Source organism: Anopheles darlingi, chromosome 2 (genome assembly GCF_943734745.1).
Source record: "Anopheles darlingi chromosome 2, idAnoDarlMG_H_01, whole genome shotgun sequence".
NCBI lineage: Eukaryota > Metazoa > Arthropoda > Insecta > Diptera > Culicidae > Anopheles > Anopheles darlingi.
Window position 1 is genome coordinate 48761660 of NC_064874.1, and position 12802 is coordinate 48774461.

At 51.8% G+C, this 12802-nt stretch overlaps 1 protein-coding gene across 1 annotated transcript; it reads right to left on the reverse strand.

Moving 5' to 3' along the window:
- Positions 1 to 6272: 6272 nt before the first annotated feature.
- On the reverse strand, positions 6273 to 12205 carry LOC125959284 (uncharacterized). The gene is made up of 2 exons (XM_049692097.1): positions 11958 to 12205; positions 6273 to 7119 (listed from the first exon to the last, which is right to left on the reverse strand). Exons 1-2 carry the CDS (start codon positions 12203 to 12205, stop codon positions 6273 to 6275), a joined length of 1095 nt encoding a protein of 364 aa, XP_049548054.1.
- Between the last annotated feature and the right edge of the window lie 597 nt (positions 12206 to 12802).

Sequence of the window (12802 nt, forward strand, 5' to 3'; positions counted from 1 at the left end):
GCCGCCGCCGAGTGATTTAGCTGATGAGATTTGGACATAACATGGTGCGCGGTTGTGCCAAGAAGCGGCACTACGAGGCGTAGTTTGTTTCGAGTCAGTTCGAGTCGAAATAATGAAGGAAATCGTCGCAAAACAGGCGATAAAAGCTGTTGGATCGTTCTGCAACTGCAGAACTGTGTTTCAATAAAAAGGCACAGTTTTTCAACTCGTCGTCGTTGGTCAAATTTTATTTGCCATCCGGTGATGCCCGAAAATGCATCAATAGTGCGGCACTTAAGACAGTGCCGCTTGCGCGCGGAAACTACTAATTACGGTTGCAACAATTCGTCAAACGGCCATTTAACCGCCACATTGGTGCATGTCCTCGCATGTGAGCGCCGCGTGAAGTAGAATAAATAGAAGCACACAAGCATCAAAGACAAGCATCTCCTTCACACAAATGGCACACACTCGGGCAGGGACTGGACGGTCGGTCGGTCGGTCGGTCGGTCGGTTGCAGGGGCTATAATTATAGTTTCATTAGCATAGCCAAATCTCGCAGCCAAAGCCGAAAAAAAAACCAACGCGTCTCGCGCCAAATCGCGCCCCCCGCCCCAGTCTAGACTAGAGCGCAACACATCGGCGCATTGTGCGTTGCGATATGCAGCCATGGGCCTCGGGCGCGCGAGGTCAGCAACGGGCTTTCAGCAACCAAACCTAAACCAAACCACGTGCTAATGTCGCGCGGGATCACAAAATGATCTGATGATTACCCGAGGGGCAATAATGCTGCAGCCCCGGGTTCATCGTGATCGTCGCGTCACAATCTTCTCTCTCTCTCTCTCTCTCTCTCTCTCTCTCTCTCTCTCTCTCTCTCTCTCTCTCCCTTCCCTTGCTAATGATCTAACGACCTGCGAACAATTTAAATTAAAGTCTCCTTCCCGATCCGCCAGACAACGTTAGACTTATGTGGACTTACGAGACGCAGGCAGACGATGATGGAGGTGAGCAACAGGTAGTAGTGGGAATGGGAAGTGGTGGTAGCAGATTTGTTGCAGCAGCAACAACAGCAGACAGCAGACAGACCTAGCCTGCCGTGCCTGAAGCTGCTGCTGTTGCTGCTGCTGCTGATTGACGTCCATTTACGAGGACGATTGTGCTCGATGCACTTGAAATTCGTAGGCGTGTGTAGAGCTGGCTCAGTTGCTGGTAAACGAGCACCCGGCCAAGGGTGGTGGGGGTAGTGCCGAGGACTTATGGCCTGGCTACGACGGCCTGGCCAGGTAACGGAGTGCAGATCAACGCGCAGATTGATGGCTAGAAGGCGGTTTGTAGCGCGAAAGCGAGATAGATGTACGATTTGGCCGTTAGGGAGTCGCAGGCGAGGTCAGGCCGTAAACGAGCTGCGCGCACACACGCACGCAGTACGTTGAAGGCTAATTATGTCTTATGGCCTTTAAGCCGGTCTTTGCGCGCGACGACGACGACGACGACGACAACCCCCGCGGGGCCAAGCATTGCAGCATGAAAACCAAACAAATTAACTGGCTGATGGGCGCGTCTACGACTGATGATGATGATGATGACGACGTCAACGATGACGACGACGACGACGACGACGACGATGAGGACTGATGTACTCCACGTACTTGGGAAATGAAATTCCGCATTCGAAGCATTCTCCCGGGTCGAGGATGGTTTCGGGAAGTATGATGATCGTTTGTTTATTTCACCACCCCGCCCCACCCCCTTTCGGCATTCGACAAATTGTTTTCGGTGATCGGGGAGGAAAGCTAGCCCCGATCAGCCAGCCAGATCAGACCAAGCTGTCGTTAGGTGCAGTATATGCCCGCACCGGGCCACGGGTAGCCACGAACGGGATGGCGTACGATGGGATTTTGGTGGCGGCGGAGGTAAAATGTGAATTACAATAAGCGAGCAAGTACACGGCTACGGGCACGGAGAGACAGGGAGAGAATAGGGAGTAGTGCTTTTGGCGGGGTAGCCCTGCTGATGTGATCATAAATCAGCTGCTTCATTACCTCCCCGTAGTCCCTTCTCCGCCATCTTGTGAGCACGGAGTGGCCGCTTCATCTCAGTCTGGGCAGTCTAATTTCTGCACAATCAGCAGCCAGCAGCCAGCAGCCAGGACCACTTGACCGGACCTGGTCAAAGTTTCAAATGCGGTTAGTGACTCCCGAGACAGCGAGAGACAAATTGAACTTGGCGTGCTTTTGGCCGTCGTGAGCCTGAATAGGTGCTACCACCCCGCTGGTGGAATGTTAATCGAATGAAACCAATGCCCAAAAGGGCCATGGTAGCGTTGGCATTTGTGTTTATGGGCTGATGGTGGTGGCTTTCAACATTGAAATCGACCATTCCCGGTGGAAAGAAAGCCGATATCCGAGCTGATCGTCCGCAGAAGGCTTCTGATTGCGAGTATTGTGTCACTTTTGAAGGATCCCGTCCATTGTTCATCGAACTGTTCGAGTAAACAAACCCCGAAATGATGTCGTTTACGAATCCCTCGTTTTGCGGTCACTCGATCGGCATTGACTTGACGCATTTTGACACCCTTGAGCGATCCTTCCGAAGGTAGGGATGGGATGTTTGTCAAAGCACCACAGACCATAATGACCTCGGATCTGGCTTGGAGAAGCGTGTCTGATCTTCCATCCACGTGTCTGATCCTCTTCGGTCTCATAATCTCCCAATTACCCAATTCCTCGGACTGCAAGACCTGCGGGTAGAGCACGACCAGAGCTAGCCGTCCCTAAGAGCGACCGTAGCAGAACCCCAAAACGTTGGCTCAATGTTTTTGCGCAGATCATCCCGACCGAACGACCGACGTTGGGTTCTGCGTTGGCCATAAAGGAACCTAGGAAGGTCTGGCGGAAGTGCTATTGATTGAACATGCAACCTGCAAGGCGCCAGCAACCGATTTACGACCGAAAATAACAACAACAACAACAAAACTCAATGGCGCGTGTGTGTCGGATCGAGGACAAAGAGTTTTTGGGAAGGAAAACTGTCATTTTTCAACGCAGAGGCACGCCCTCGACCGAGAGAGAAGGGGGTTTTTGAGGAAAATTAGCTCAACACACACACACACACACACACACACACACACACACACACACACACACACACACACACACACACACACACACACACACACACACACACACACACATAGACCATGATCAGATACACCGCCCACCGGACCTGCCCTGTATCCTGCACATCCTGGCGTGACCTCTGAAATGCGACCAATATCGATTCCATTGGAAGATCCATCGGGAGTTTGCTTCTCTTCGATCGAACCGTCGAGCTTAACCAGGGTTCCGAGGGCTTTCAGGCTTTCCTGACCGAATGGAGGGCCTCGGTAATATATTATTTTAATTATCACCGTGCGCCACCCGGTACTTTGTACCGGCACTCCCGGTGCGCCTTTGCCGCATCTTCGCTCCGTAATGGGCTTCATCTGCGGCCCATATCATTATGGCTCATAAATACGGTATCGTTTTTCGGACCTCATCCACCACAACAACAACCGCAACAACAACAACAACGACAACGACAAGAACATGAACAAGAGGGACCGCACAGCCTGGATTGGAGGATTGGTCCGGCCGAAAAAGGTCTACAGAGTCCGAGGCCGGTGGAAGAATCCAAATGCTCTACTCTCTAATGCCTCGGCCTATGATTTCTCGAAAAGAAACCAAACGGATCCTATGCGCGGTTCGATTATGTTTTTGGCCGTTTCACTCTCCTCTCCTCGGCTGCACACATCTTCTTCCGGGTCCCCCGGGGGCGCGGTTGTGGCGACACTAGTCGCCACGCGGAACTCACTGCCTTTTGGGCTACCCGAAGGGGTTTTGTGGCCATTGGCGTGCCGATTGGCGCATGCGAGGATCCCTCTCACTTGCGGCTTATCAACTTCATCATCCCTTTCTCGGGATGAAAATTGCATACGTATTTTCACCATTTTGAATCTGTCCGACCTTCTTCTGCCTGCTGCGTGTCTGTTCTACTCTCGGCGCAGTGGCGATCGCTCTCGCGCACCGCTGCACGATCGCTGGGAGGAGAAGACGGATTGAACTAGGGACGCAGCATCATCGGTCGGCACGGCACAACATAACACGATGCTGCTGCTGCTGCTGCTGCTGCTGCGCCATTGATTGGTGCTTTTCATAATAAAGTTCTTGGAAAGTTGATTGACCTGAGGATGAAGTCATGGCCATCCGTGGCTGCCGCTGAAACAAACAAAAAAATAAATAAGCGGCTCGTGGCCGACTCCGTGGCTTTCTGGAATGGCGCCCACTGATTGTATGGCGCTTTTTGGGGCGATGAGGAAACGATGAATGAGTGTTGCTCCGAGGAAGATGATTTAACTCACCGCGGTGCCATGAGTGCCAGCATTGATTCCGTTTTTAAGACCGCAACAAAATTATGTTTGAATTAATTTAAAAACTTCTTTAGTGGCGGCGGCAGCGTCGGCAGCGTCGGCATCGTCGGCTGCTAATCGCATGCCGAGAGAGGCAAATGCATTTGCGCGCGCCCGTGCACCTCCCTAGGTGGCCGCTGGTCCGGTGGCTTTATGTTTCCGCCTATTAAACGACGTTTTTACGATGGAAGCGTTGCCGGCGACGCCGTTTGATGATGCTGCTGCTGCCGCTGCTGCGTGCACCGGTTTGGCGGCATCGGACAGAGTCGATCGATCGATCGCCGCGGATAACATTAGCGACACAATGTAGTGCAGTGTAGTTGTTTGCTGGTTTGCTTGACTTTACGATGCTCGCGTTAATTTGTAGCAATCGTCGGTGCGTTCGGTGCTTCATTTTGAATGCAGTTTCCAGGTGGTGGCGACTGCGACGTTGAGCTGCTTCTCCGGCATGTCCAACGACAAGGCTAAAGAAGAAGAAGGAGACGCCTGGGAAATGATGAGACGCCCGAGCAAACTAATTAGGGACAGGACGGATGCTTTGTTTCTTCCCTTTTTTGTTTTGTTTGTCTCGCTTGATGCGACGACCGGAGGGACGACGTTCCAAGCCAGCTGCCTGCTGCGTGTTGCGTGCCTTTCTACTCTCTCGCGATTTTGGCCTCTGGAGCTTTCACCTGGATCAAGGATCATTATCTTGTGCGCTTTCTCCGCTGTGCTATCGTTCCCATCTTCAATGCCGTTTTTCTGGTGGTGCGTTTTAGAAGAGTACGTCAATTTTAGCTATTGAGATATGGGCAGGAAAACGATCTTCAGGTGGTAACTGTGAGTTCTCCCGTTGTGCACAGGGACCTATTGACCAACATCATGTCGCGTTCTGATGCGCTTAAATTGCTTTCAAAACGCAGAGACCGATCGATCATGGTTAATTGGGGATTTTCAACATCGTAACAGGCACCAGATTGTCAGCAAAAGCGACATAGAAGTGGAAGGTGGACGTGTTTTTGAGGTTCTTTTTCTGGTGGACTCTTCTCATAAATAGGTTTAGTAGAAACCTGCTTCAATTTCAATTTCTTGTTCAAAACTGTTCAGTTCAAAATTGAGTAAATTACGTTAAAGGTGCAGTCTCTTATTCCTGTTACTTCGTTAAGTAGAACCAAATTACTTATTTTGGTTATAGTCGTCTATTCGACCAAGGTTTGTGGAGGGATAATAGCATTGTATGTCATTCTTGAAGATCTTTCTGATGAGAACTCTATTAAAAGCTGAAGCAAAACGATGCCGTGAGCCAAATAAAGCAAGGGAGATATCTATTTGATGTTTGTTGTGTACGGTGATGTAGATCTCTAGCAAATAAATGTAGATCGATAGATTTCGTTGTCGCTTGCTATCATAGAACGAAGCTGCATCATCATCTTCGTTATTGCACCAAACGATTGAGTAAAATCGTCAATATACATTCATAGCAACTAATTTGAGGATAATACAAGCAACAAACACATACAGCTGGTATAACAAATGTATTTCTCATATGCCGGTTGTTATTTACCTTTTAAATTTGAGCACAGAGTCTCACGAAAGATAGTGTTTCATAAGCATGCTTCTTATTTGCAAGCAATATTTAATGAACCAATAATTTCTAATAATCGACTCGATTAAATGATGTCATCTTAGGCGACGCATTTTATTACTACTTACCATATCAATCGTCAATGTCTTCAGTTTTATTGTTTTTATTGCTAACTACCAGCTACTATGCGCTTGACAATGGTCACTTGTGATTCAATAAGCCCAACGGAATGTAATTACAAATATAACAACCAATCAAAAAGCAATGTACGTTTGCTAGCACTCAGTACTTCTCCCTACTCGTGACGATATCCACTCGTATGATCTGACGCGTCTTGGGGCTTGGCGTTCGGTAGCAGAGCGACCGGTATCCGGCCGGTATGTCACTCAGTGGCTCATCGATACCATCCTGCGTACCACTACCGCGTAAATTCCCATAATCCGCCCGTCCACTACCCTCTCTCTGCCCGGCACCGTGTTCCTCCGTCGAGTCCATGCGCATATCCAGCATAGCCCCACACACCACACCATCAGCAGACGTCTTACTATCGGTACGATCCATGCTGCTACAACCCTCAACGTGCTGGAAGCAGGTCGCACTCGCACCACTAGCCCCAGTCTGTAACTGACCATCGGTCATCGAGGAACCGGCCGTCCCGAGCAGTTTCTGCTGATGTCGTTGTATCATCTCCAGCGAAATGTTGGAGATGTTTTCCAGCAGCAACGTCGCGAACGTATCCTCATCGTTCTCGGTGATGATGTTGTACTGTTGGCCGTTGCTGGCACTATTACCATCCTGCACACCATCCCCGGCCACCGGTCCTTGTCCATCGACAGCGCGACGATCCTGTAGCTCGAAGCTTTGAATGAATATCTGAGGAATCTGCGACGTCGTCGTCGTCGTCGTTCCGGGTCCACCACCGGTAGCTGCACAGCCCGTCCCGACTGCGTTCGACGTCGAACCGGGCGGTGCGGAACAGAGCCGAGTTAGATTGCGATACTGAAGACAGAAGTGCGGGAGTTTGGTGCGTTCCGTGCGGGATGCACTCTTTGGCGCCAACGTTTCGGTACCGGGCGGGATGTTGAGATTTACGATCATCAGCGGCGTTTTCGGTCCATCGGGCGGTTTCCTGGCGGAGAATTAGAGAAAGGAAACAGAGAGAAGAAGCCATAATGAGGTTCCGTCCCACCATGGTCCCGTGGTTAGAGACTCAAACGGAACGCAGAAGGACATAACGACGCGTTACGTGCTGCGCTCCAGTTCTAAGCATGCAGACGCCGAAGACGACGCCTTTTCCGGGAGAGAAGATCATAAGCGCATGATTGCGTTTGTGCGAGTTCCAGTGGACCACGGAACGGAACGACAATCGCGCATCCCCCACCGTTCCTCGTTCTCGTAGCAGCCGCCTTTCGCACGAGAAACGAGGTGCCAAACCGAAAGGAACAGAGAAAAATGTATAAATTAACGGCAAATGATTGTGGGGCGTCCGTGTGGCGATCAAACGCGATCTGCCCGTAGCGAGAGGACGCTCCCGGTCGACTGTTCGCTACACCACAGGCCTTTGGATCGAAAGCTCGAACACAGCAGCAGGAGCCTTGCGAGAGGCGAATAAGGTGATGATCTGTAGCGTGTGAAAGTTGTATCCTACTGTGACGGAAGGGGGCACCTTCTCGCCATCGCCATCCGCCTTTTCTTTATGAATCAACAAGCGGCCACAAACACCGCACACACACGCACACAAACACACGCAGGCGAGAGAGCCCGGCACCATAATTTAACTGTTTAGATCTGAGCCAGAGAAGCGCCAGTTACGAAAACTCGCGGCAAGGGAAGAAACGAATGCGAAGAGCGAATTATGACACCGTTGTCGGCGGGAGCTTTTTGCCAGGCCGACCGACCCGGCCGGCCGGCCGGCGATTCCGGCGAAGCGCGATCGACATATCGCTTCACCAATTGTACCGATCTCCGTTAGTCCGGTCGCCACCAACGATGCCTGAATGAATCGTCCGCGCTGTCGTCGATTGTCTCGTGACTCATGCTGTGCAGCGCACCAGCACCAGCAGCAGCAGCATTGGCGGCTGTCAGCAGCATCGGAGGGTGTTCTGGGCTGCTCGTTCCTTCCTTCCAACGACGTCGACGCTTCCACGTTAATGACGCCGTAAAGCAACGAGGCGAAAGCGATCACGACGGTGATGATGATGATGATGACGACAGAAACCATTAACGGTGTTCCTCGGTCGAAGGAATCATCCGGATCTGCTGTGTGCTGTGCCGAACTGCATCGAACCAACAGACCAACGAACATTCCCGGATGTATTTTTGGCAAAATTCTGCGAAAAACGATGGGATGAGAATGTGAACCAGGAATGCGGCAGCGCTCGAGAAGCTCGAGAGCAACCATTTTTGGAATGCCACCGAGGATGTGAAAGAGCATTCGGACTAATGTAGTTTGGTTGCATTGTTGAATCATATTGTTTGTTGTTCATCGGTGATCGCGGAACTAATGGTAAAAGATGTTTGCAAAATCGAAAAGAGATAGGAAAAAAATGGTTTAAAATTATGTTTTCACCCCGGCGGAGCATAGCTTCTCAACATACTTTGCATTTTCATCTGTGGCGAAACAATTCCACGCTTCGAGATCATCTTCTTTCTCCTCCTGCAACAACAACCGTAAGTCTGTGCCGTACGATCACGAGTGGAACTTTCGACGACCCGTTTTGGGGACGCGACCGTCTTCTGCGCTGCCCGACCGCTTGCGCTAAACATAATGAACGTGTGCCAAATATTTGTTTGACTGACATTTGTTTGGGGTCACATATTATTATTTTATTTTTTTGCCGCTGCCTTGTATGTTGCTCGTCCGATGCTTGGTCCGATGAAAACCCCCTCCCGGCGGTCGGTGCGGCACCCTTTTTACACGAGGCCGCGAGGCGAGGACGGAGCAGCACGAAGAGCAGCACATGGAACCGACCGGGACCCCTTGGGAAGTAGGGAAGAGTGCGCGATGCGGTGCGATGCATGCGATTCTCAGCATTAGCAACTGGTACGGTCGATGTCGCTTGCGGCCGCTTGCTATGTTGGCCCCAAGGAAGGGAGAGATGGGACTGTTGCCATCGACTGTTGCGCCTCCGAAACTCGGTGTCAGATGGGGAATGTCTTTTTTTTCCTCCCATTTCTTCATCCTTTTTTCCCTGCCATGCGATTCTGCCTTTTCTCTCTCTCCGTGTGTGTGTGTGTGCTTGGGAGTTCGCACGGTAAAGGCGCACGGGGGGATTCGCCTAGACCTCATTAGTTGAGGCGCAGCCAGCGAGTGCGCCACCAGCGACGGTGGCGGCGTCGGCAGCGTATCATGGCCGGTGGGTTGAGCGATGAGATGATGATACACCCGTTCTCGGAATCGAGAATAGGAGGTCCAGTTTACAAATTTGACTCTCGACCTGACGGCAACAGGCCACGAGGAGTAGGAGGAACGAGAAGGTAGACAGAGACCCCGGGACCATTGCATGCGACTTCGCGATCGCGAATGAAACCGAATCGCGGGCCCGAGCGCGAGAGGCGCGCTCTCGAATGACTGATGCTGCAGGGAATTGAATTGGAAAGCCGTGTGTCCGCGTCCGTGGTCTTCGCGGCCACTTTTCGTGTGTGTGGTGTGTGTGTTCGCAAACGCGCCGAGGAGCGGTCGTTGCCAAATGATCGTGGATCGTGTGAGCATGGTCGCGCGAGCGTCAGATCTTATTTACATAAATTTTTAATTATATGAATGCGCCATATTGGCTATCAAATGGTGGCGTATCAAACGATGCCGCCCCACGGAAAAGTTGGTGCCGGTGGCCCTGGTGGTGCTGGTGGTGGTGGTGGTGGTGGTGATGGAGACCGTGCGCGGGTTCACAGACGACTCGCGTGTTTCGCCTAGACGACGATTGCGCTTTGACCGCACCAGCCATCACCGTCACTGTCACCGTGTCAGCGGCGTTCACAGATGATGATGGACCACGTTCCGCGCGTAAATGTTAAATGGTATGTTTCTTGATTTTATTATTTCTCCGCGACACACACACACACACGTCAGTGAGCTCCCGGGGTGGCACGGATGGTGACGACGACGACGACGGCGGCGAGAATGAAGATGCGAGTGCCGAAAGATGGAAAGACACCACACCCATTATTTCGTTTCGCATGATTTATGCTGCCCCTAAAATAGAAACCGAACCAAACCGAACCGAGGGTCCGGTTACCGGCGGAGCGGAGCACGCGGCGTTATGATAAAAGTTAATAAATTGCAGGAAATGAAGCCAAATTGGCCAGTCCGGCCGACCGACCGACGTGCACGTCGACGACTCCAAAACACCGAAGCCTGAACTGAAATTAACGTGTTCCCATCAGGACCAGGACCAGGATCGGTGATCGGTTGAGGGGAAACCCTGCCGGCTGGCCCCTGGTCCGATGATTCCGTGGTGCATACGTTTAGCCTATGGGACTCCCGGCCAGAAAAGGGCTGGGAGAATCGCAAATCACAATCTTCTAGCACGGCGCATCTAATCAAGTGTGCCGAATGTGAGCATAGGCTCGGTTTTTTTTTTGTTTATTCGACGGGGCTGCTAGGGATCTAGTGAGCCTTGCCATAATAATGCCATCGAAGGTTCGGCTGTGTGCAAATAGACTAAAATCGACGGTGTATCTGGCTTCCTTGGACCGGCCATCGACGGAATCGGCTTTTCCTCCGGTCCGTTTTACGATGATTGATCGACCGTAAAAGGTGGTTTTGCAAATGCGTCCACTGATTTACTACTCCGCTTGCCAATAAAGTTTGTCAGTTAAATCATAACGTTAAACTCATTAATTGGCCACAAGACTAGCCGCCACAAGTGTGTCTAGATTCGGTCCCGCGCTGGGGACTGGGATGTCACCGTATCCTCGAGGATCTTCAGGGGCCCGGGGAAGATATTAAAAATGAACCGGATTGTCCCAGAAATGCAAAAAAAAAACAGAAGAGTTCCCATTATCTCCCATTTTTCTGTCGTGTATTATGGCGCAGGTCTCTTCTAGGACCCGCGATGCCTCTATCAGTGACAACATCCATCTTGCTCGGTTTACACCGGCTGCACTGTTTCGGGTGCCATTCTTTGAACGGATAGACGGACTCGGAGCTCCCAAAACCAACGAAGAGCAGCCAGCTAGTGGCGCGTTCTACGATTACAATCGGTGGTAATTAATTTCGAAAGGACCACCGCGTGCACGATCAGTAGAGATCGCAGATGATGCTGCAACGGCCGAGCGCCAACACGATGAACAGAGCGACGGTGTGGTCCCGGGTCCTCACATCGCGCGACATGGCGATGGCCACAAGCTCATAAATTCCCAGCGCCGCACACACCGCTTTATGAGGTTACCATAAACCGATTAGCATAATAATGATAAAAAGCCGGTGTGTGTGTGTGTGTGTGTGTGTTCGCGAGCACACCGGCCACGAACCGAACCGCTCTTCTGTCAGCAGCAGCAGCTGGAAGTGTTTGATTAGCTTTCACACATCGCTAACTGTCGCCGAAAGCGGCCATTCTTTGCCGGTATTCAGAAGCGAAACGGTCTTCACACACATACACGTAGACATGTGCACGTGCAGCAGCTTTTGCGCATTGGCGACACATTTGCTATTGCTGCATTTTCCACCATATTGTCTCTGCCATTGACTTTGGGTGTTCGCATTTTCGCAATTCATTCGCTTTCCGGGCCGGCGTGTTACATTGTGTTCTGTGCTGGAGGGATGGAAATAGAAAGTTGAGCATAAGAAAGGAAGGTGAAGGAACGTAAATCCTGTTAAACGTCCGGCGGAATGAAGGTCCTGGGGAAGGGTGCTGCTCGGCAGGTAACGCCGGTAACGGGTCTGCACTGCAAGCCCAGCAGGATTAGAGCTCGTTGCGCATGCCAGCCCGGAACACACACACAGCCAGCTCTACTCCAGGGACTTACCTCCCACGTGGCTGCTCCTCGAAACATCCCGGTCCCGTGGTATGGTCACCCGTCGGTATGGTGATGGTCGTTGGCGGGATGGCATTATTGGTTGTGGAAGGATCGCCAACTCCTGCACCACCGGCGCTGCGTGCCGGTTCGAGGTTCATCAGCTTCCTCACCGTACACGGTCGTACGATCGGACCTTCGAGTGGTTCCCGGGGTGGCTGTAGATGGCGTTCGGTGAGCCGCATCCGACGGCACAACATTGTCTACGAGGCTGGAGTCTTGCCGGGGGTCTTGTGCGATTTGGTGAGACTCTGTTGTGGAGAAAGGAACGGAGAAGGGGAAACAAGAATCAAGAGTGACAGTTTGATAAAAGGAGCGAGAGCGAGACCGAAGTAGCCGAATCGACGACTCGCGACGACGCACGTGTGTCATCGGACACCGCTTCCTGATCCTGGGAGGTTTTTTCTAATAATGTCGCGAATTACAGCGCCGGTCATCTGAGTCGCCGGCAGGTGCTTACGTTACGTTGGAAGCAACCAAGACCAGGACTACGCGGACCTCCGTTTCGGACAGTGCACGATCCTGGAGGTCTACCGGACTGTTGCTCCAAATTTGCTCGAACGTCAATCAATCACGGAGGGGGGTGACCGAACGATTTCAAAGTTCATCTGGACCATCGCGACCTCCGCTACCAGCTACCAGTCGTCGCCCAGTTTGGTCATAGAAGTGATTAGAAGAAGAGGGATGGGAGGGTCTTCAGCAGCAGCGCGTGTGGTACGTCCATCGGCAGCAGCCGCCGGTCGTCCCCCGTGGAGGTGCGGGGTGTCAGGGTCGCGTTTCTTCCCGGTACAGCTTGA